Source organism: Rhinolophus ferrumequinum, chromosome 5, assembly GCF_004115265.2.
Source record: "Rhinolophus ferrumequinum isolate MPI-CBG mRhiFer1 chromosome 5, mRhiFer1_v1.p, whole genome shotgun sequence".
Lineage (NCBI taxonomy): Eukaryota > Metazoa > Chordata > Mammalia > Chiroptera > Rhinolophidae > Rhinolophus > Rhinolophus ferrumequinum.
This window is the reverse complement of record NC_046288.1, coordinates 83,365,019-83,386,790: the sequence shown is the minus strand read 5'-3', so window position 1 is coordinate 83,386,790 and position 21,772 is coordinate 83,365,019. Positions and strand designations below refer to the sequence as shown.

At 47.2% G+C, this 21,772-nt stretch overlaps 1 protein-coding gene across 5 annotated transcripts in view; it reads right to left on the bottom strand.

Annotated features, from left to right (window-relative positions):
• STK32B (serine/threonine kinase 32B) overlaps positions 1–14,662 on the bottom strand; it is a 269,098-nt gene extending 254,436 nt beyond the window's left edge. For 2 of the 5 annotated variants that reach the window (XR_004423066.1, XM_033106740.1), the window contains exon 1: positions 14,253–14,646. Coding sequence is in view for 3 of the 5 variants with exons in the window: in XM_033106740.1 (XP_032962631.1) it covers positions 14,253–14,304 (52 nt within the window). In the remaining 2 variants the exon portion in view is untranslated. Of the gene's footprint in view, positions 1–14,252 lie in introns of all 5 variants that reach the window. The other 3 variants (XR_004423067.1, XM_033106743.1, XM_033106742.1) reach the window with 3 other exon arrangements.
• Positions 14,663–21,772: the final 7,110 nt, after the last annotated feature.

The window sequence follows — 21,772 nt, the reverse complement described above, 5'->3', positions numbered from 1 at the left end:
TGGAATTGATCAATGTCTTATACCACTGAAGTGAACTGCAGAAAATTCTGCTGTGCCCTGATTTTGTTGAACTTGCTAAGCTACATCACCTATAAGTGATTTTTTTTTTAAATTAAAGTTTATTGAGGTGACAGTTGTTAGTAAAGGTACATCGGTTTCAGGCGTACAATTCTGTAATCCATCGTCTACATACCACATTGTGTTCACCATCCAGCATCAGCTTCTCCATCACCATATTTTTGACCCCGTTTACCCTCATCTACCCACCCCCCTTATCCTCTGGCAACCACTAAACTGTAAAGTGGCATTTCCTATGTGACCAAGGGGCTAGAAGATTTGTCCAGCAGCTGTAGGGGAATCTGTGTCCACATGTACATCAGTACATAGTGGTAAAAGTAACTGTCTACATATACGCAAGCGTACCCCATCATGAACACTTACGACACTCCCCCTTTCTTGGGGACTTGTATAATGTCTTCCTAGCCATGAACTTCTCCCCCTGCCCATCCATTCTTCAGTCTGCAGCTGGCATGAGCACTCGAAAATGAGAAACTCAGCACATCGCTCCCCAGATTAAAAGCACCAGGATCTCCTGCTCTTTGCTAACAGGGCAGCGTAGTGGGTGTGGGAGCCTGTGCGCTCAGAGGGGCCTTGCGCTCGGTGTAACACCCGGGGGTTGCCGTTTTCTCTCTCTGAAATGTTGCTTCGTAAAGGATTGCAATGGAGCATGTGCAGGACCAGAGGCTACACGCTCAGAGTGCCTGTCCCTCATTCACGCACTGTGTCTGTGATACTCCCTGAGCACAGAATTCTGGTGGAGGCACGATGTGTGGGGGTTTAGCAAGAAGTGCGCTTTGTCTACCCCTGAGTGACAGCACTATGAGACAAGGCATGTGTTCCAACCAGGGACTACCTCGCTTCCAACGCGACAGCGAAGACCAAGAAACCCTATTAGAGCCTTTCTCACCTGTGTTCCTTCCCGTGTTATCTCATCACTGACGCTGAAACGATGCCACAGAAGGAAAGGAAAAGATAGGACAGCCCATCGTTCTCTTCCTTTCAGTCTTTCCTTACTCATCAGTAAGCTGGAGGTAGAGAATGTTGGTAGAATGTGCACATATCAATAAGCAAAACCTAAAACAGCTGAGTTAATTTTGTGCAGCGTTTCCATGGTTCTGGTAAACATGAAATACATGTGTACAAATGCATTTTGAAATATGAACTGTGTAATTTTGGTGACTCCATCCAGGAGTTAAATGCTCTTGTATTTGCATTTAAAGCAACATGGAGATGAATGGTAAAATGCTTGCTAATAATTTAAATTTTTGAATTTCATTTACTATTAAGTAGCAAATAAAAAACACCATCACAAACCAAGAGACAAAAAGAGGCCTTAAAAGAAAGGAAAACGCTTTATATGTAAGTGCCTTTAATGGTTATTTTTCTGGTTTTTGAACAAGGGACCCTATAGTTCTTATTTGGCACTGGGGCTCGCAAATTTTATAGCCAGTCCTGTGGATTAAGAATAAAAATCAAATTCCTTAGTGTTATGGATATGTGCATATTTGTGTCCCCCCCAAATTCATATGACATCATTCACAGATGACGTCATGAGGGTGGGGCCCCCACGATGGGATTAGTGTCCTTGAAAGAAGAGAAAGAGACTAAAGCTTGCTAACTCGCCATATGGAGATACAACAGAAGAAAGCGCTCAGCAGCACCTTGACTTTGGACTTCCAGCCTCCAGAACTGTAAGAAGCGTCTGTTGTTTAAGCTCCTCAGTCTACAGCATCTGCCCGAGCTGACTGAGACACACAGCGTGACATCCTAGGCTCGTCAACGCCTAGCTCAGGCCCATCTTTACAGCTTCCTGCCCCCCGCCCCACTTCCCTCACCAGACCTACTCCCCATTAATTCGGGGGTACTAAACAACTTCCCCCATCCCCCGACTCTGCCCCCGACTATGCTCCTCCCACTTCCTTAAAGGGCCTCCCCTGCCCATCTCCCTGGCTCTTTTCCTACCTTCCTACATCCCCTTCCCTTCGATGCCACCTGCCCCTCTGTCATGACTGGTCTCAGACATTGCCTCTTCTGGAAGCTCTTCCCAGACCTGGTTTGGGGCCTCCTCTGGGAGTTGCAGTAAAGTGACTACACAATGGCAGAACTAGGTGTGTTTGTTTCCTCGGGTCACCATAACAAAGCACAAACTGGGGGCTTAAAACAGCAGAGTGGATTCTCTCCCAGTCCTGGAGGCCAGAAGTCCACCACGGAGGTGTCAGTCAGCAGGGCTGGTTCCTTCTGAGGCTGCAGGGAAAATCTGCCCGGGCCTCTCTCTTGCCTGCTGGTGGACTGCGCGCAATGTTGGGGGTTCCCTGGCTTGTGGCTGCATTACGCAATCTCTGCCCTTATGTCCACAGGGCCTTCTCTCTGTGTGCATGTCTGCCTTTGTGTCCAAATCTCCCCTTTTTTTGTTGTTTTTTTTTGTTTGTTTTATTGGGGAAGGGGAACAGGACTTTATTGGGGAACAGTGTGTACTTCCAGGACTTTCTTCCAAGTCAAGTTGTTGTCCTTTCAATCTTAGTTGTGGAGGGTGCCGTTCAGCTTCAAGTTGTTGTCCTTTCAGTCTTAGTTGTGGATGGTGCAGCTCAGCTCCAGGTCCAGTTGCTGTTACTAGTTGCAGGGGGCACAGCCCACCATCCCTTGCGGGAGTCGAGGAATCGAACTGGCAACCCTGTGGTTGAGAGCCCGCACTCCAACCAACTGAGCCACCCGGGAGCAGCTCAGCTCAAGGTGCCATGTTCAGTCTTAGCTGCAGGGGGCGCTGCCCACCATCCTTTGCGGGACTCGAGGAATTGAACTGGCAACCTTGTGGTTAAGAGCCCACTGGTCCATGTGGGAATCGAACCGGCAGCCTTTGGAGTTAGGAGCATGGAGCTCTAACCGTCTGAGCCACCGGGCCGGCCCCCAAATCTCCCCTTTTTATAAGGACACTTTTTATAAGGACACCAATTCTCTTGGATTAAGGCTCATGCTAAAGACCCATTTTAACTGAAACATCTCTGTATCTCTCAGTGACGTCACATTCTGAGGTAGTGTGGGTTAGGCTTCAACACATCTTGGGGGACACGGTTCCACGCACACCACTCGGCATCCAAAAGCCTTTCTCATCTCAAGCACCAAAGATGATTGACATTTTCTAAAAGGCAGGGGCCAGATATCTAATCCTCCCTAAAATCCCCTCCAGCCCCCAGGCCCTCCACAGGGGCTGCCAAGAATGAGCAAAAACAAGATTCAAGTGCCAGTTTGATCCACATCAGTGGCGTCAACCACCGACGTGAGGATGGCTGTTCCCATCACTGGTCACACACGACTTGTCAGAGTCAGGCTGCTAAAACCAGCCTTGCCCTTCCTGACAGATATAATAGGACTCAGGCAAGGAAGCTTTGAGGGCAGAGTCTGTCGGAACAGCTGTTTCCTAGGAGAAGGGAAATGAGAAAGGACCTCCTGACACCAGGGATGGAAAGTCAGCCAGGAGGAAGTCAGAACAACCTCCTTCTTCGGCCTGAATGGCAGCAGCCCTCACCTGGCTTCGCCTTACATACCTTTTTATGCTGCCAGGTGTTGAACCAGGCACGCTGCTAAGGGCTGCCCACTGTGCAGCCCTCCACACAGGTCACCCCACGGCAATGGTATCAGACTGCATCCCCATTCTCCAGAGGAAGAAACTGAGGCTCAGGGAGGTTAAGTCATTGGCCCAAGGTCACACAGACAATATGTAGAAAAATCAGAACTTGAGCCTGTGAAACTCCAAATCTGTGTTTTTAACCCCAAAGTCTGTGCTTTTAAGCTCCATGTAGTGACCTTCTTCAGTCACTAAATTTAATAAACCTTACACAGTACTTATTATGTGCCAGACTATGAAGTAAGCATTTTACAGACAGCAACTCATTTACTCACCCCAACAATTTGTAAGTACCACTTAATCCCATTTTATAGATGAAGAAACTGAGAGTCAGGGAGGTAAAGAAATTGACTCAAGGTCGCTCAGCTAATAAGTGGCAGGGCTAGCGTGGGACTCCAGGTGTTCTGACTCCAGGGTCTGGGCTCTTAACCACTATGCTATATAAGGGTATCCGTGCTGGAAGATTCCATAGGGACGTGGGCAGGGGGCCTGGTATATCCCAGAGACACATAAGCCCAGAGGCCCAGCTCTGCCCTGGAAGCTGGGCTCAAAGCTGAAGTGTTGTTATTAAGAAAGAGAACTGATGAAAAGAGCATCAGCTGTAGCTCCAAAGTTGGAAGGAAACTGTGGTGTCACATCCCTTCAGGGACCTGACATTAAACTTTGAGCGAATGTGCAAACCTGCCCACTGCCCCAACCTTGCAGCCACACAACTGGCATCCAGTACTACGGACAGTTCATGCATTATAAATCCATTCAAAAACATCCATGGAGCAAGTCACACACTACAAAAGGTCGACCATATTTTCCTACGCTGAATATCACTATTTTGCATCCTACTCACTTTATCTTTCTTCCTATCTACAGAAGTTTTAATCTGTTTTCAAGTAAAGCTAGAAATAGAAGGTTCCTTTGTAAAAGGTCCTATTAAAGTAAAATCTTTCAAGATAGAGAAGTCTTAAACACTAACAGTGCAGGTAATGCATGGCTATGGCAAAAACTAAGTCTGGAGGTGCGAACGACTAAGTTTTAGAAACGACTGCCCTTCAGCCACACAGAAAGGAGCCTACGCACCACAATTTTATCACCTCAGACAACTTGGTTACCCTCAGAACTTCAGTATCTCCAGGTAGAAAATGGAGCCGTTACCTCTTCGACCGTGTTGTTCTGAAGAGCGAATAAAACTGTGTGTGGAAGACATTTGGCCCAGACTAGGTGTGTCTTACACGTAATCTGATTTTCTCTTTCTCCAGACTACCTCTTTCATGTCCCAGAGGGCACCTGTTACCTTTCACAGGTTACCACAGGGATTTTTCTTTGTCTTTTCTGACAAATGCTCAAGGAAAACAGCTACAGAGCCAGGCGCTTTGTAATGCAGTGGGACCCATGTTCGAACGACAAAAGTCACAGGCCCTGTTGTCGTGGAGTCTCTGGTCTCATGGGGACACAGACATTCATGAATCTCCACACGAAGAAATGTAGAACTGAAACCATGATAAACGCAATGAAGGAGCTTGCGGTAATTCGAGGGGGGTTCCCTGAGGGTCTTGACCCAGTCTGGGGATCAGATAAGGCACCTTGAAGATGAGTGGAAGACAACTAAGCCAAGTGGGAACAACAGATGGCAACGCCTGGGGCAGGACTGAGCATGCAACTTACAGGAAACTGAAATAATGCCGCATGGTTGAAGAGTATGAATAATAACACCAGTTGTAAGAACAGAAACAGCTAATGCTATGGGAGACTGACCATGTGCCAGGTTTGGGTTAAGAACGTTACGTGCACTGAGTAGTTTCACCTGTGCCGGGAAGGGAACCACGAGAGGAGATGAGATGGGCGAGGTGGGCAGGTTCTAGATCATACAGCACCTTGGAGGCCATATTACAGCTCCTAATCTTTACCCAAAGCCATGGAAGCCATTGGAGAATGCTAAGCTTGGGACCAGCTTGATCATACCACTGATTTAAAGCTACGTATTATATAATTCTGGTTCTTGGATGGAGGATGTGCTGAAAGGCCAAGAGAGAGAACGGGAGACAGTTGGGAGGCAGCACGGGGGTCCCAACGAAGGGTGACGTGTGAATGGAAGTGGTGGCGGGGTGGCTGGAAAGACAGGGGCAGGTTTCAGAGGTATTTGGGGGGTAAAACCAACACAGCCAGGTGCCTAACTGGATTTGTGGGGCTGAAGGAGATGGAAGTGTCAAGGAACACCTGAGATACTGTAGCTTCTGAACTGGATAGACAACGGTACTATATTCACTAAGCTGGGAAATGAGGGAAGAACCTGAGCTTGACTGAAATCACTTTGAACTTGAGGTATTAACTCTTTTGAGACATCCAAGTGGAATTAACTATAGCTAAGAACACAGATTTGAAGCCCAGAAGAAAAGTATGAATTAAGGAAGTAAATTATTGAGTCATTGTCCTAAAGAATACGTACCCGTTATTAATGTGTCATGTCTCAGCTCCAAAGCCAGTGCTCTGTGACATTGAGCAGGACCCTGCAGACATTTCTCTGTTTCCCGCTGGCCTAACTCATGTTGGACTTCCCTTCCTCCTTCCAGAGCACTGTTTCCCACCTGGCAGCCAGCAGACAGGTGTACGGGGGCCTGGTGGCCCTCGCCTCAGTGGCCCTCATGGACAAGCTGCAGCTGTACCCTCTGGTACGTTTCTCTGTCACCCAGGAGGCTGCCTGATCCTCTGAAACCAAGGCCCTTTCCCAAGAGACTGGAAACACAGTCTCTGTGGAGAGGTGGCCTCTTCCAAGTTTCTCAGTTCTTTCCTTGTTCACTCACCCTTGGCCCTAGACAGAGCAGCCGTTTTGCGGGAGTTGCTTTTTCTGCCCCTCCAAGAGTCCTCTCTGACTCCTTTTCATAGTTAACCGTTTTACTAGGTGACAATTCTTTGTACTATATTTTCCTTTTTTGAAAACTGGTGTGGCTTCAGTCTCCTGGCTGCACCCAGACTGACAGAGGGCCACCGACCATGAAGAGATCTCAGTACAGAGAGCTAAGGGAGGGGTCCCAGTGCTCAGTCTTAAAGAACTCCAAGATGTACTGCAAGGAAGAGGAAGCCAACTTTGCAAAGGGAAGGAAAAGGGACAGCGAGAGAAGTAGGAGGAAACCCAGGAGATGGAAGGTTAGGGAAACTAAGGGGAAATATGGCTTTAAGAAATGACAAGCAAACATCAGTGACAAAGCTTTCAACCCTTTAACATAAAAATAGGGGAATGTCTCTACAAGAAGATTTTCCCATATACAGAAAAAATAAACAAACAAACCACAAGGAAAGTTGGATAAGACTACATTAAAATGAAATGTAAGACGTCAACTGACCTCATAAAGGATTTGAAAAGTGCAATCACAAAACAGGAGAAAACATCTGCCCGTAACTGACAAAGAAGAATTATCTAGAATATGTAAAGAACTTCTACAAAGCAATTAAAACAGGCTGACGACTTCCAGTAGAATAATGAACAAAGCTACGAACAGGCACTTCACAAAAGAGGGAACTAAATTCATGAGAAAAACTCAACCTCATCATTAGTGAGGAAATGCAATTGAAAACAACAATGCAAAATGAAAAACAACTTTAGGCTCATCGAATCAGCAAATACGAAACAGCCAACACTACTAAATATTGGCAGGGACATAAAGGTATGCTGCCCTGTATGGAGAAATGATGGCCACTACCCACACGTGCCTTTAGAGCACTGCCAATGCAGCTAGTCCAAATTAACACATGCTGGAAGTGTAAAAGGCACACCCAGTTTCAAAAGCTTAGTGTGAATAAAAGAATAGAGCTTAACCATTTTGATATTATTTATGCATTCAGACCATATTATTTTACCTATACTGGGTTAAATGTATTACTAAGATCATCTATTTCTTTTTACCTATGTAATGTCACTATTAGAAAATTTAAAATCGCACCTGTGGCCGGGATTTGGGGATTTCATCATATTCCTCCAGAACAGTACTGATGGCGAGCAATGGGAACGTCTGTACGTGGCTTGTCAGGGTATGAACTGACCCAACCACTTCGGAAAACAATGCGCCGTTTTGTGTCTCAGAAAGGTGCACATGGACCTTGCCTACGACCCAGCAGCTCTCCCGTCGGGGTATATCCTAGACAGACTTGTGCATGTCATACAACATCCCTGGCAGCCCTGATCATAAGAGTCAAAACCTAGAAAGAGTACTCACGTCTCCTGGCAGAAGAAAGGATAGTGAATTATGGTGCAGTCACATAATGCAACCTTATACAGTAGTGAAAAAGAATAGAATACAGCTAGACATAGTAGCGTAGATAAATCTTAGAAATTCAATCTGGAGCAAAGACAGGAAACTACAGAATACATAAAACATGGAAGCACTTTTGTAAATGTCAACAGCTGTGCGGTGTTTGTACCTACCTGTCTAGCATCACACTGCCCTTCTTCCGTTGACACTCAAGTATTCCTTGGTTAAATCCTTCATAGATACTCTTGGTCCAAATGACTCCAAGGGAGGCAACTACAGCCCCTGATTCAAGGCTGGGCACATGGTCCAGCCTGGCCAGCTAGAGGCCCTCACTCTTCTCGGTCACAGCAATTGGTTCATAAATGGCCCAAGAGTGAAGCAGAACCGATCAGAACTGACCCTGGGCTTTTTTCCCCGTAACAACTAGAAAAAGCGACTCCCTTCTCAGTACTCGGAGCTGTGAGGCTGTGAGCCCGGAGGAAGTAGGATCCCCATGAGGACAGCGCCTGCCTGAAGCCACACAGAGGACAGCAGCGAACCCAAGGAGGCCAATTCCTGATGATATTATTTGGAAACCTGGTTCCAGCCATGGCTGATGGAATCCACACCTTTACTCATTTGTTCATTCCTTCATCCATCAAAAACTTATCGGTATCTACTGTGTTCCAGGTGGTCTTTTCAGCCTTGCAGTTACGCAGTGCATAAGTCACACCACATTCTTACCTTTAAGGAGCTTGTAACTCCTTAGCAGGAGAGAAACACACAAAGTCCCTGCTTTGTAGGAGCTTGACCGAGTGGAGGAAGATAGTAAATAACAAAGAGCAAGGAGGGAGATGGATGAGGTCAGGGAGGGCAGGGCCTGGTGGGCAACTATAGGAACTTCGGCTTTTACTCTCTTTACCTGCCGCTGAGACGAAAACTAAGGAGGCCAGTTAAGGACGTTATTGTGACACTCTAAGTAAGAGATGGGATGGCTGTGTGGGGGTGGCCAGAAGTGTCCAGAGCCACCTAACTCCTGCCAAAGAACTGCTTGGTGTTCTGTCATTTGCAGCTGCAGGAGGCTGGTCTGACATGCCATGTTGCCTCTAGTCTCGGATGCCACTCACATGAAATGCACCATTATTTTCTGTACTAAGCAGATGTGCCGCCAGTTAACCTACGAGGGGATTCTTTCTTGTCACTTGAAAGAGCTTCTTTAGACCATTGTACGTCCTGTTCGTGTGACCAGTTATGATCGCATGCAAACACTAAGTCTACATCCCAAACACGACGGGGGCCAGCAGTGATCATAACCACAGTCCAGTTTCAGAGAGGTTGACACATGGAAAAACGTGTGCCCTAGAATCAATGAAAGACAATAGTGTGTAAACATGTCTGACTTTGTTGCGGTGACTGATACATGTTTTACACTTATAAATCCCACAGCTATTTTCTATGAGCATTGAGAGATATAGATGAATCCTGCCATTCACTTCTACTAAACCATCTTATGCTGATTTATGGCCATTTCCTTAATCCCCATGTACAAGACAAATCGAAGCATTTTCAAGTGAAGTGTGACTCATAAAATCTAAGGTTTATACCCTAGACTCTCACATTGGACATGCACATGCCTCAAACAGATATGGACACGGAGCCCATAAACCCACACGCACTACATATCATATCTCTGGCCTCCACCTCTGTACACGCTCTACATACAAGGGCAAAGTTTCTTCCAAACAATTCTGAGCTTTCTCCAAATACTTTTGGTTTCCACCTCATGAACCAGCCACAATTGGAAACCAAGATGTAACACGAGGGAGCTCGCCTAAAGTTCTAAACGTGTGGAGACAACGTTGAGAAAGAACCCTGCAGCACAGAAAGTGCAGCCACTTTGTGAATCACACATGACACACACGCCCCAGGTGCAAAAGACTGCCTCCAGGTGAAGCATGATCGCAACTTCAGGAAGTGATTAGGTTTCTAAGTATTTCCAGAGGAAAACTTCTGCTGTATGTTTAGACCAAGAAAATGCTTTCATGTTCTAAGCCACTAGTAAAGTCACCTGGCCAGATAATAATACGGAAATGACACTTGGTTTTAAATACCTTTTTAACTGATAACACTCTAAAGTGAGAATGCCCAGAGCTGCTGATGAGGCTATTAAATCGATACCCCCACATGCGGATGCGGGCCATAAACTGATAAAACACGGATTCAAAACCCTTTGGAAACATAATTTAACAACCTGTTTCTGGAGTCCTAGGAAGTGTTCAATCCCTTCAATCCAATAATCTCACTCCTTGCACCTCACTTTAAGGAATTCATTGAAAAGAAGCGAAATGCTTGATGTATAAAATTGTGAAGCAACTTATATATAAAGATGGAAAAATGAAAACAACCTACATTTCTAACAGTAGAAAAATATTTAAGTAAATTGTGATAGTTTCATTTGATGGAATATTACATCCCATTAAAATATTAATTTTGAAGAAACTGTAGCAACATAAACTACTTAAACTATGATGCTAAGAGAAAAAGCAGAAGTTGTTTTATTTGCGGTAGATGTACACATTAAAATGTCTAGACATGGATAAGGACAGTAGGGGGAAGAGAAACCATTTAAAAACCATTCTGACATGAATCTGGAATGGTAGATGACTTTGTTTTCATTCCCAGGTCTTTTATTATGATATGACTGCTCAACAAATATTTTGGGAAGCTGGTAACTGAGATGGTCATTGTAAATGATTAAGTGCGGTCAGAATGTATTGGTATGCTCTTCCTCTCTGTGTTTATATGGAGCCAGATCTCTGTGCTAGCCTCATTCCGTGTGCTCATACATATCTGTGAGAGATGAACTGTCCTGGAGGCCTCCAATGGCAGCCCAGGGAACATGGTCAGGTCCCAGATTCTGGAGTTAAACAGACCCAGGAATGAGTCCCAGCTCATCCACACACAGGCCGTGGGACCCTGGGAGATTTTCCTGAGGTCCTCAGTTACCTTTCGAGGAAAATGCAGATTCTGAGACCTCCCCAGCTGAGTTGTAAAAATGATTTCCAATTAGGTATGAAAAGCAACTCATGCAATGCAGCAGTAAGTTACACTTGTTAATATTATCTAGAAGCAGGTTAAACTTTTGTCGTCAGAATGCAGATGGCCAAGGTCTGATTGTGCAATGGCAAATTTTCGGCTGTGGTTTAGTATTAAATTACTCACAAACAAGACTTGTTCTGGTCGGATAGGTGTCTGCACCTTCAACAACCTGACGACTGGTTTGGGAAGGCATGTTCGTCCACTGGACCATGTCACTCCCCTGCTTAAAATCCTCCAGTGACTCCAGAATTCCTATTCGATCAAGTCCAACACATGGCCATGGGGCCCTTTAAACCCGGTACTCGGGGTTCATCTCCTGTGCCTTCCATCCTCACACCCCACACTGCAGGAGTCCTAAGCCCCCTACAATCTCCACAATGAGCAATGATTACTCTTAACCACCTACTTTTGCACTTTCTGTTCCCTCCTTCTGAAACACCCTTCCCCACCACCACCTCCTCCTTACCACCTCTGGTAACTCTTGGTAACTCCTGGTAACTCTTACCACCTCTGCAAGACTCAAGTCTAGGAGGAAGTGTCCAGGGTTAGGGACCCTCCCCTAGGACAGCACGGTCCCCTGAGCTCACTACATTGTCCTGGCTCTGTATTTGCTCCAGCAGCTTCCTGAGAGTTAGGACTTGACTTTACCTTCTCCATCCTCCTGGAACCCAGCAGGGAGTGGGAGCAGAAAAGATGATCAGTAAATGCTGATTAAATACATAAACTGACCGGTGGCAAATAACAGTGTTGTACTTGGACAGGGAAATAACTGAGAAATATGCTGGCAAAATCAAGCAAGTTAATGTTTCACTGGGCTGGAAGCTGGCGCAAGGAGGCGAGTCCTAACCTTGTATTTCAACAAGCCCCAAAACAGGCAGTTGACCTTGGGCCTGATCCCCTTTTGGAATGAGGAACAACAGCAGCAAACTCAAAAGTTTGGCGATGCCAGCTGTAATTATTTCACCGATAAATACTTTAAAGCACGTTTTCTGGGATAAAGGATAAAAATGGTTGTAAATATAAGGGAGGTGCATTACCTCTACAAATAAAGAGAAAGATGCTAAGAATATAGGAATTAAAATTTTAAATTTAGGAATTACCTAAAGCATGACCTTCGACCCAGATTGGAACCATGAACCCCTAAAACTAGGGGTGAGGTGTCAGTTAGCACTTGGGAGTCCATGGCTTTCAGCAGGCGATCCTGTGATGGCCTGAACTGTATCCCCCACCAAACTTCATGTTGAAGCTCCAACCCCCAAGGTGACTGTAGGAGGAGCTAGGGCTTTAAGCGAGGTCATAAAGGTGAACCTGAATCTGATAGGACTGGTGTCCTTATAAAAAGAGGAAGAAGAGACACCAGAGATCTCGCTGCATTTCCTCAAGCTTCCAGAGAAAAGGCCATGTGAGGACACAGTGAGAAGGTGGCCGTCTGCAAGCCGGGAAGAGAGGCCTCACCAGAAACCAACCTTGACGGCACCTTGATCTTGGGCTTCCAGCCTCCGGAACAGTGAGAAAACACATTTCTGTTGTTCAACCCACCACCACCACCAAATTCCATTGTTTACGTGTCTGTGCTATCTTCTGCCAGAGCAGACTAATACAGATCCCGTCCCCAAACTTGACAGGAAAACTTTGACTCATTGAGGATAGAAAATTTGGGGCCCAAGCCATCCTCTCCATCTTTCAATGAATGAGTGTATCTTCTCAGAGGGGCTGAGCAGCTCTGAATGTCATCTTGCAGGACAGAAGTGCTCCAAATGGGACAGGCTTGCCCCTATCCAGCTATCCCATAGCAGAGCAGACCTTCAAATACTGATATCGGTGTCAAGATCAGATTTCCGTGAGAAGTTCAGGGTCCACATGAACCCAGCTGAGGAAGAGATCAGTTACATGGTGTCCAGATTCCTCCTGGGACACACACGAGCTTTCACCACCTCCCTGCCTACCTCTCTGTCCATTCCTGGCTCCCCACCTGCCTGTGCTCCAGACCAAAGCATCACAAAGAGCTTGGGCCTCCTTGGGTCCTCAAGCCTGCTGCACTGGCCCCACACACAGCCCTTATCACCATGGGTGGCCAGTGATTATTCAGAGCCACTAGACTAGGAAGTGCTTTAAGAAAGAACCAAATGGGCCTGGCTCACTTAACTTACGCTGACTGTATTCAAGCACCCTTTTGAAAGAAGCTGTCCAGGCCAGTGTCTGACTACCACCCACAGCCCTGGTAGTTCTGGAAACCATGATCTAGGCACACAAGCCCATGCCTGGTGGTGATGAGAAGCACAGACTGTCCAGCCTCAAAGCCAGCTCTGCCCCTTGCAAGCTCTGACTAGGACACGTCCCTTTCTTCAACTATAAAATGGAGCGAGAAAAGTACCTAGCTCCCAGGGTTGCTGTGAGCACAGATAAAGCCCTAGCACGGGGCCTGGAACCTAGGATGAGCTCAGTAGTCTTAGCCCTTATTTGGGGCATAGTGGAGACCACTGCAGTAGGAAACCCAGCTGTTAGAGGCAGCGTTAACAGATAACCAACAACACGTGAAGACCTCTATACTGATTACATTCGGAAGGCACTTGTCACGTGGTTATCAGTGGTGAAGCTTCAAAACAACCCCACAGAATAGTAGGTGGTGTAATTCTCATCTCATAGATGAGGTAACAAAGGTTTCAGAAAGGTTAAGTAAGTTGCCCACGGAGACACAGCGCTGGAAATGGGGTTCTGCTAGTCCAAATACCAAGGTCTAGAGACCTGAGCCGCCGCGCAGACCCCCAGCCCTGGAGTTTACATGAGGTTGGAAAGCCGGTACCAGTCCTCCACCAGCGGGACGTTTAGTTTAACCAAGAAAAGTTTCCCTCCGCTGTTCTGGGCGGGTAAGGCGGGCAGCGTGGGGGCTGTCGTGCACGAGAGCACCCGCATCGTGGACACACGCGCGCGCAGGCCGCCTCCTTCAGCCTCGGGCTCTGAAGGGAACCGGCTTCCCCGAGCCAGAGCCAGAGCCAGAGCTGACAGCCGGACTCGTCTCCGAAGGCCACTCCTCCCTCCGGCTCCCCCGAGGGAAGGCTTCGGGTTCCACTCTCCGAACCCGCCGCCAGCCCGACGCTTGGCCCAGGCCACCCACTCAGGGACCCCGACACGTAGGAGTTGCCGGGGTGGAAGCCCGGCGCCAGGGGGGCCGGGCGCACGGGAGATGGAAGCAGGAAGCCAGGCCGATGCCGGAGCGCGGCGCACGGTGGCGGCGCCCCTCGCCCTCTTACCTTCCTCGTTCTCATCAAACACGGCGGGCTTGTGGGAGTGGTTCCCGCCCATATTCCGCCGCGGCTCCTGCCGCTGCTGCAGCTGCTACATGCCCGGCCGTGGGGATGCGGGGTGCTCGGTGCGAGGTGCGCGGTGCGGAGTGCCGAGTGAGCGGTAAGGGGTGCGGGAAGCGGGGCGCAGGGCGGAGGCTGCGGAGCGAGCGTCCAGCCCAGGCTGCAGCCGCGCGCCGAGCGGTAGGGACTAAGCGCCGCGCAGGGGCGGGGACCAAGCCCGCCGCGCCCCCTCCTCCCGGGCGTCCCCCAGGCTGCGCTGACTCCTCCGCCGCACTCCCTCCTCCTGGGCGACCCCGGGGTTGCGCTCGCTCGTCCGCCGCCCTTGCCCGGGAACCCGGGGCCACCCTCTCCGCTTCGGGGCCACGGAGCGCGCTTTTCACCAGCTGCAGCGGGCGGGAGACCGGAGGCGGCGCGGGCGGAGGAGGAGGGGAAGGAGGGAACGGGCGGGGGCAGCACGCAGGGGGCGCGGCGGGCGAGCTCAGCCCCGAGGGCGGCCTGGAGGAGGGGGCGCGGGCCAGCGCCTCCCCGCCGCACCCACCGGAGTTGAGTGCTGGGGTCAGCCCCAAGGAGGCGGGATCCCGGCGTTGGACGCTCCCTCCAGGCAGTAAGCGATTTGTGAGCACCTACTCTGTGCCTTCTCCTGCCCCCCACTAAACGCCTTATAAACATCCCCAGGTCATGCTCAGCGACGCAACGGTTAGAAAAATCATTGTTCCCCATTTCAGAGTCAGGCAGACTGAGATTCAGGGATAAAGGAGTTCTTTGGTCAGTAGTTAGTACATCCTGGCTGCCAAGGGACAACTCCTTCCCCCCACCACCTCCCCGACGCCCCATTGAGCCTTATTTGCTCATTCGGGCTCAGACTGGTTCTCCAACAGACGCTTTTCCTCTTAATATTGGTCTAAGTGTTTAATAAATTAAATAAGGTCTAGACCTTTCACGGCCCAACTTGATCCCTTCATTGTACAAGCGGAAACTTAGGCCCAGCGGGGCGTGGTTTGCCCAAAACCATTCTCCCCGGGAGTGGCTAGGCGTGGACCTCGGGATTCCCCCTTGTCCGCAGGCCTCAGAGTCTGATTAAGGGGCAGTTCTCATGTGGGTCGGTAGGCTCCTGGCGGCGGGAGTTGGGGGGCCCAGGTGGGGGAAGGGAGACGCACCGGTGACGGGGGTGCAATGCGTGCGCCCGAGGCTCGTGGGACCGAATGGGGCGAGCGCCGACCCTCAGAGAGCGCTCCCTGAGGGACGCGCAGGTTTCCGCGCCTTGCAGTCACCCGCCCCGCCCTCCTGGCTGGGGGATCTTTGGCCACATCCTGCCATCTGCTGGGCGCCTTATGCCACTGTCTGCGCTCGGGTAGAAAGTCGCGGTTTTGTTTGAGTCTCCCCATCTTGTCTCCTCATCCGCATCCCATCTCTCTCTATCTCTTTCTGCCTCTCTCTTGCGGGGTCTGGGGGAAGATGTCTCTCTGTCTAAAACAGCAAAAATCTCCAGAGACGTGGGAAAGCTGAAAAGATGGAGCCAGCCAGCCCCATCAGCGCGACACAGCTAGAGTTTCAGGATTGGCCTCAACTGCTAGGCTTGGGGTCAGACAGCCTCATTTACAGACCTGGTTCTACCACTTACTGTCTGTCCTATCCAGCCTTGGAGTTCTCATCTGTGAAATGGGGAGGATGGTACTAGTAACTCCCCAGGGTGAGAATTGTATCAGATAATATTTATAAAAGAAGGTAACAATAGTATCTGGCATGTAAAAAATGATCAATACATATTTCTTGCCTTTCATTATGACAACAAGCATTGATTGGTGGCCAGCCTACACCAGGCAAGGTACTGAACCAAGATAAAGGAGATACAGCCCCTACATCAAGAGGCAGGGGGAGGAATGGTGACAGGTATGGGCTCTCGGCCTGTTCTGCCAAGGTTTCAGTCCACTTTTCCATTCTCTAGCAATCTAACGAGGTAAATTACTTAGTCTTTTCTAGCCTCAGTTTGTTTATCTGTAAAATGGGGATAATAATACTTCCCCCCTCCTAGGGTTGTTATGAGGAATAAGTGAATTTATGTTGGTGTTTGGGACATAAGAAGCACAATAGGTGTTAGTTGTTATATTCAGTAACGAACTATTGTGTACATTGTGCTATTTGCTCACATTCTCCCTTCTCTTCCTGTCCTTGCCATGGCTCAATGGAGGGAGGGGCAGTTCCCACCACCCCCACACTGCCAATGTGGAGCTGACCATAGGACTCATTTTAGCCAGTGGTGTATGGGAAGAAGTGACATTGCCAGTTCTGAGTGAGTGACACCTTAAGAGATGTCATGTGTTTCAGCTTGTGCTTTTGCAATCCACCACGAGAAGACCTGGCCCTGGGTAGCCTCTGTTCCCAGAATGAGAGATCCAAAGAGCAGTCCTGAAACCCACATGTATCTGAAACAGAGTTGTAGGCTCATGAGTTAAAAAAAACTATGTGTTCATATAAGACACTGAGATGTGAGAGGGTGTGTTTGTTTCCCAGCATTATCACAGGAAGAGCTAACTAATACATATATTAAATAAATAGTCAGGCATGCATGCAAAGGCTGTGACTGTGATCTGTGCTGTGGTAGAAGGAATCGCAGGAGGCTCTGGGAACACAGGAGGCACTTGTCCCAGCCCTGAGAGGCAGGGAAGGCACAGGGTCCCTGCAGAAGGGTCACGAGCATGTGTTCCCTCCCCTTCTTCCATTGTTGAACAAACAGTTTCTGAACACTTATTTTGGGCCCAGCCCCAGTGCTAGGGACAGACCCAGTGAGAAGGAAGACAGGGTCTGCTTTCATGAAGTTGAAGTTCAAAAGTCTAGTGTGGGACGAGGACAACACTCGCAGTATGGGTCATCCTTTGATTGGGGGAGGGGACATAAGCAAAAGCTGTGAGGGCAGAGGGAGGTTCCTGAACCGCACTCCGGGTCAAAGAAGGCGGTCCGAAAGATGTGGTCCCTAAGCTTTCTCTAGAAGGACAATGAGGAAACAGCCAGGTGGGAAGACAAAAGGAGCCGCCTCTGCAGTCGCCAAGGCCAAGAGAGAAGGGTACCTGCAGAAATCGGGAGCAGTTCCAACTCACTGGAACACAGCTTCAGAGTTCGGAAGTGATCAGGGTAGCAAAACCGTGTTTGGGTATTGAGCGTTCTCTACGTGCCAGACTCTGTGCCAGCCCTTTGCAGGGAGCTAGGCCCTCCAGCACCCCCCTTCCCTGTTTCTCTCCCCATTTACAGGTAATGTGTCAGGCCCTGTTATTTCAAGTGATTTTCCTGAATCACCTTTTTAATCCACACAACAAACCTGCTACCATGTTTCCCCGAAAATAAGACAGGGTCTTATATTCATTTTTGCTCCAAAAGACGCATTAGGACATATTTTCAGGCATAATTTTTCATGTACAACAATCTACATTTATTCAAATACAGTCACGTCATCTTCTGGAACATCGTCATAACGTACTAAATGCGTCCGTCTGGCTGACGATCTTAACTGGGGCTTATTTTCAGGGTAGGTCTTATTTTCGGGGAAATATCATGGGTGGGTGTTATAGAAAGGAGACGAAAGCACAGAGAGGCTACACTACAGACAAATGGTTGAGTGGTAGGCCTGAGATTTAAATCCACAAATTAAATATACTGAAGGTGCCAAAAAAACTGTATACACCTATTAAGAAAGGAAAAAAAACTGCATTAAAAATACGCTATGGTAACCGCTTTGAGCACCTCTTGTAATTGCAGAAGTGAAACGTGACTTGTATTCATCTTTTGTCATCGGTATATATTGAGGATTACAATTTTAATACATTTTTTTTCCTTTCTTAAAATGTGTATACATTTTTTTTTTTTGCACCCTCTGTATATAGTAAACCTGAAAAAAAAAAAAGGGCGGATGGAATAGTGGCTATTTGGGGAGTTGTGAAATTCAGATCATTTTTATTTTCTTTTAAATGCTTTTGTATTATTTTACACTTTTTCTAGTAATCAGTAAAAACAATGATAATTATTTTCATTTTGAAAAAAATCTTGTGGACACTAAACCACACCTGATTTAAAGGCGTGTTTCACAGTTCATCACTACAGTGACTGCATGACATGAGGGGTGTCCTGCAATCATCATGGAGAAGAAGAGGCTCAGAGGGTCAAATGGCTTGTCCTTGATGCCAGAGTTATTGTATTAGTTTCCTGTGGCGGCTGTAACAAGTCACCACAAACTTGGTGACTTAAAACAGCCGAAATATATTTTCTCACTCTTCTGGAGGCCAGAAAACCAAAATCAAGGTGTCAGCAGGATGGGTTTCCTCTGGAGGCTTGGGTGGGGGGGGGCAAGTTCCAGGAATCCTCCAGCTTCTGGTGGCTCCAGGCACTTTTTGTAGGGCTGCCAGTTTTGCTTTGGGGCTTTTTTTTGTAAAAGCATAAATCCTCTTTGGATTACTTTCAGTTAGCGAAAACAGGTACTAATGAAGGTCTTTCATCAAAGACCTTCGTGGTGTATAGCGAACTTTTGAAAAATGGGGGCTACCTGTATATTGTAAGCAATCAATACATGTTTAAATCGGCCATGAGGACAGCCCAAGAAATGGACGTGATAAAACCCGAGTTCGAGGTAACGTTTAACTGCTCCTGCAAAAGGCTTTCTCACTAAAATTTACTGCTGAGCTTGTATTTTGTCAGACACGGGGCTAGGAACACTATGGAGAGAAGTGAGCAGCAATGTATCCCACCAGCCTCTGTGATAAAAGATATCGTGGAAGCAGAGCAAGGACGCTTCATAATCTTTCTCTGTGTCTAGTCATAGACAAAGTAATCATTTGTTCCAAGGGTTACGTGAGATATTTTATGAGAGACAGAAGTGAAATGATATGCATAAGTAAGAATAACACATGGTAAATATGCTTAAAAGCTAAGTATAAGTATATGTTTTTATCCCAAATAGAGGCTGCAGTCCCTAACTTTTCCTATTGGTGGCTCTATAAAATACCCACAGGAAGAAACTTTCCAGGTATACTTGGAAAAGACTGAAACGGGAGACTCCGTGGACACTGGTAGCCAAAAGAAGACAGGTAAGAACTCCATTCTCTACCTGGTGTCTGGGTGAGGGCTGCTTCTTTCGTCAGGAGGACATGGTCACATATTTAATTTGATCACCCTAACCTGAGCTTTTCTCCTTGCCAAGGCTCATTTCCAATGAGAAAGGTCTCCCGGTGTGGAAAGTTGTACCCTGCCTCTCTCACTCTGGTCTCCCTAGCAAACAGCAGAGGTTGGAAGCCTCTAGAAACCCTAATCATGACTATTCAGGCTGAAGGAGTTGGTTATGTCCTATTGAGACAATCTGGCTGAATTATTGTGAAGTAAGCACATTCCTCTCCTACCTCCAAGACAATGTTGAGTGCCGTCCAGTCCCCTCGAGAGAGAACGGCTGGACTTAGTTTCATGTGTTCTACATGAAGCCAGCTCCAGGTCTTGTCGTCTTGTCTGGCTCACATACTGATAAAGCTTTGTATGATCTTCTAACTGTATGTAAAATAGATAAACAAATAAAACAAAAGCCATCTGCTTCTCTGAGCTGAGCATGTCTGGCTTTCCCAGAAGGATGATTGTGAAAAGATATTGGAACTTAATGGGTCTAAGGGTCCTCCAATGAATCTGACAAGGGATCCAGTACGTGATTCTGTGTTACTTCTCAAATCCCAAATATAGGCGCAGAAATAAGAACTTGGATCCTTTTTCTGACTTAAGTTGTCATGAGTAGATTCTTAGGGCTGCTAGTCCTGTCATTGAGAACACGATCAAGCATTCACCATACTTGAACTTGGAGCCATCAACTCCAGCAGCTGTAACCTTGCATTCTTTGTAACTCGATCGTGCTGTAGAGGCTAATGTAATTCCCCCAGGGAAGGTTGTCTTCTGTGCCAAGTCGTTTTTTAGAGTCTGCTAGATCAGATTTTGTTATCATTTCTGGTAAGCCTATTTTATTTAAAACTTGATTCTGGTTCACTTAGAGTAAATACCGTCAGCTTGCACTCTATTTCAATATGTCCTGTTTGGCAGCGTTGTACATCATAAAGAAAAAAATGAGAGAGACAGTTTTGTGGCACACCAAGATAAGGAAAAGTTTTCCCATTCAGTTCTGTGGTTGAAAATCATTTCACTCAGATAGCAAATTATCTCTAACGATGAAAAAATAGTAATTTCAAGAGTGACCTTTTTATTGAGTCTCGGTGTGTGCACTCAAAATAAAGGTCCATAAAATGCTACTAATGTGGTGTGTCTGCATTTCTTGGCACTATAAAATTTCCCTAGAGGCATTGTCATAGTTTGGAACTTGGTAGCCCAGCAATTCTGAGTTCCTTGTTCTTACATTAAAACAATTTGCATAGTAGCTCCATGGTGACCTTAAATTAAGTGTTTGCAGAGAATTCTAGCTGTGATGTGAACCAGGCTGGGTCAGAAGGAAGGTTCTGTGGGGCCAAAAGCAGCATACATGGAGTGTGTTTCATTGTATTCCCTCCTGGGTTTATAGGGATTCCTAAGTGTTTAAAGGAGTCGTCATGAACACTCTGAAACGTACTTGAACTTGTGTGTGTGTGTGTGTGTGTGTGTGTGCGTGCACGCACAACCGTGCACATTTGAGTATTTTTATGGGGAGAGAAATAAAACCTTTCCCAGTTCCTTAAGAGGCTCCATGAATCCACCCCTCCCTTGAAGAAAGGGACTAAGAAACACGGTTCAACAGAATAGTCTGCATCAGGGAGAATAAATCCTTCTAATAAAGCAGAGCCACATGTTGCAGAAGCAATAGTAATGATCTACTGAAAGACACCGTGTATTGAGGGGGAAACTATGTAGCCGGGGAGGCAGGGGACAGACCTGAAGTTGTACTGCCCAAGACACATTATGTGACCTCTGCTAAGCTACTTCCCCTCTCTGGGGCCCAATTTCCCTATCTGTAAACTGAAAGATTGAAGGAGTAGGGCTGTGTGGCAAAGACTGCTATTTGATCTTTGGTATCCATTTGTCCCTTTTTTTAAAAAAATGAACACTCATACATTCATGTCTAGCTAAGCACATGGCTACCTGACTGGAGACTACATTTCCCAGCTTCCTTTGCAGGTAGGAGTGGCCATGTGACTAAGTTCCAGCCAATAGGATGTGAGAAATGAAATGTACAATATTAATAACTGCACTGTCCCTTCCCCTTCCTGTAGGTTGTGATGCTTACATGGTAGTGTGAGCCAGCTTCAGCCCTGCTGGAGAGGACCGCACCCTAGGGAGTAACAGAAAACCAAAAAAAATGAGCCCTGCCTAACCTCATGTGGCAGGATGCCCTACTAGACTTGGGCTGCCTACCTACCTCTGAACAGTTAAGAGAGAATCATACACTATTATAGTTAAACTAATGCACTTGGAACTTGAGGGTTTCTTTGGGTCATCGATCTAGCCCATTATTTAACTAA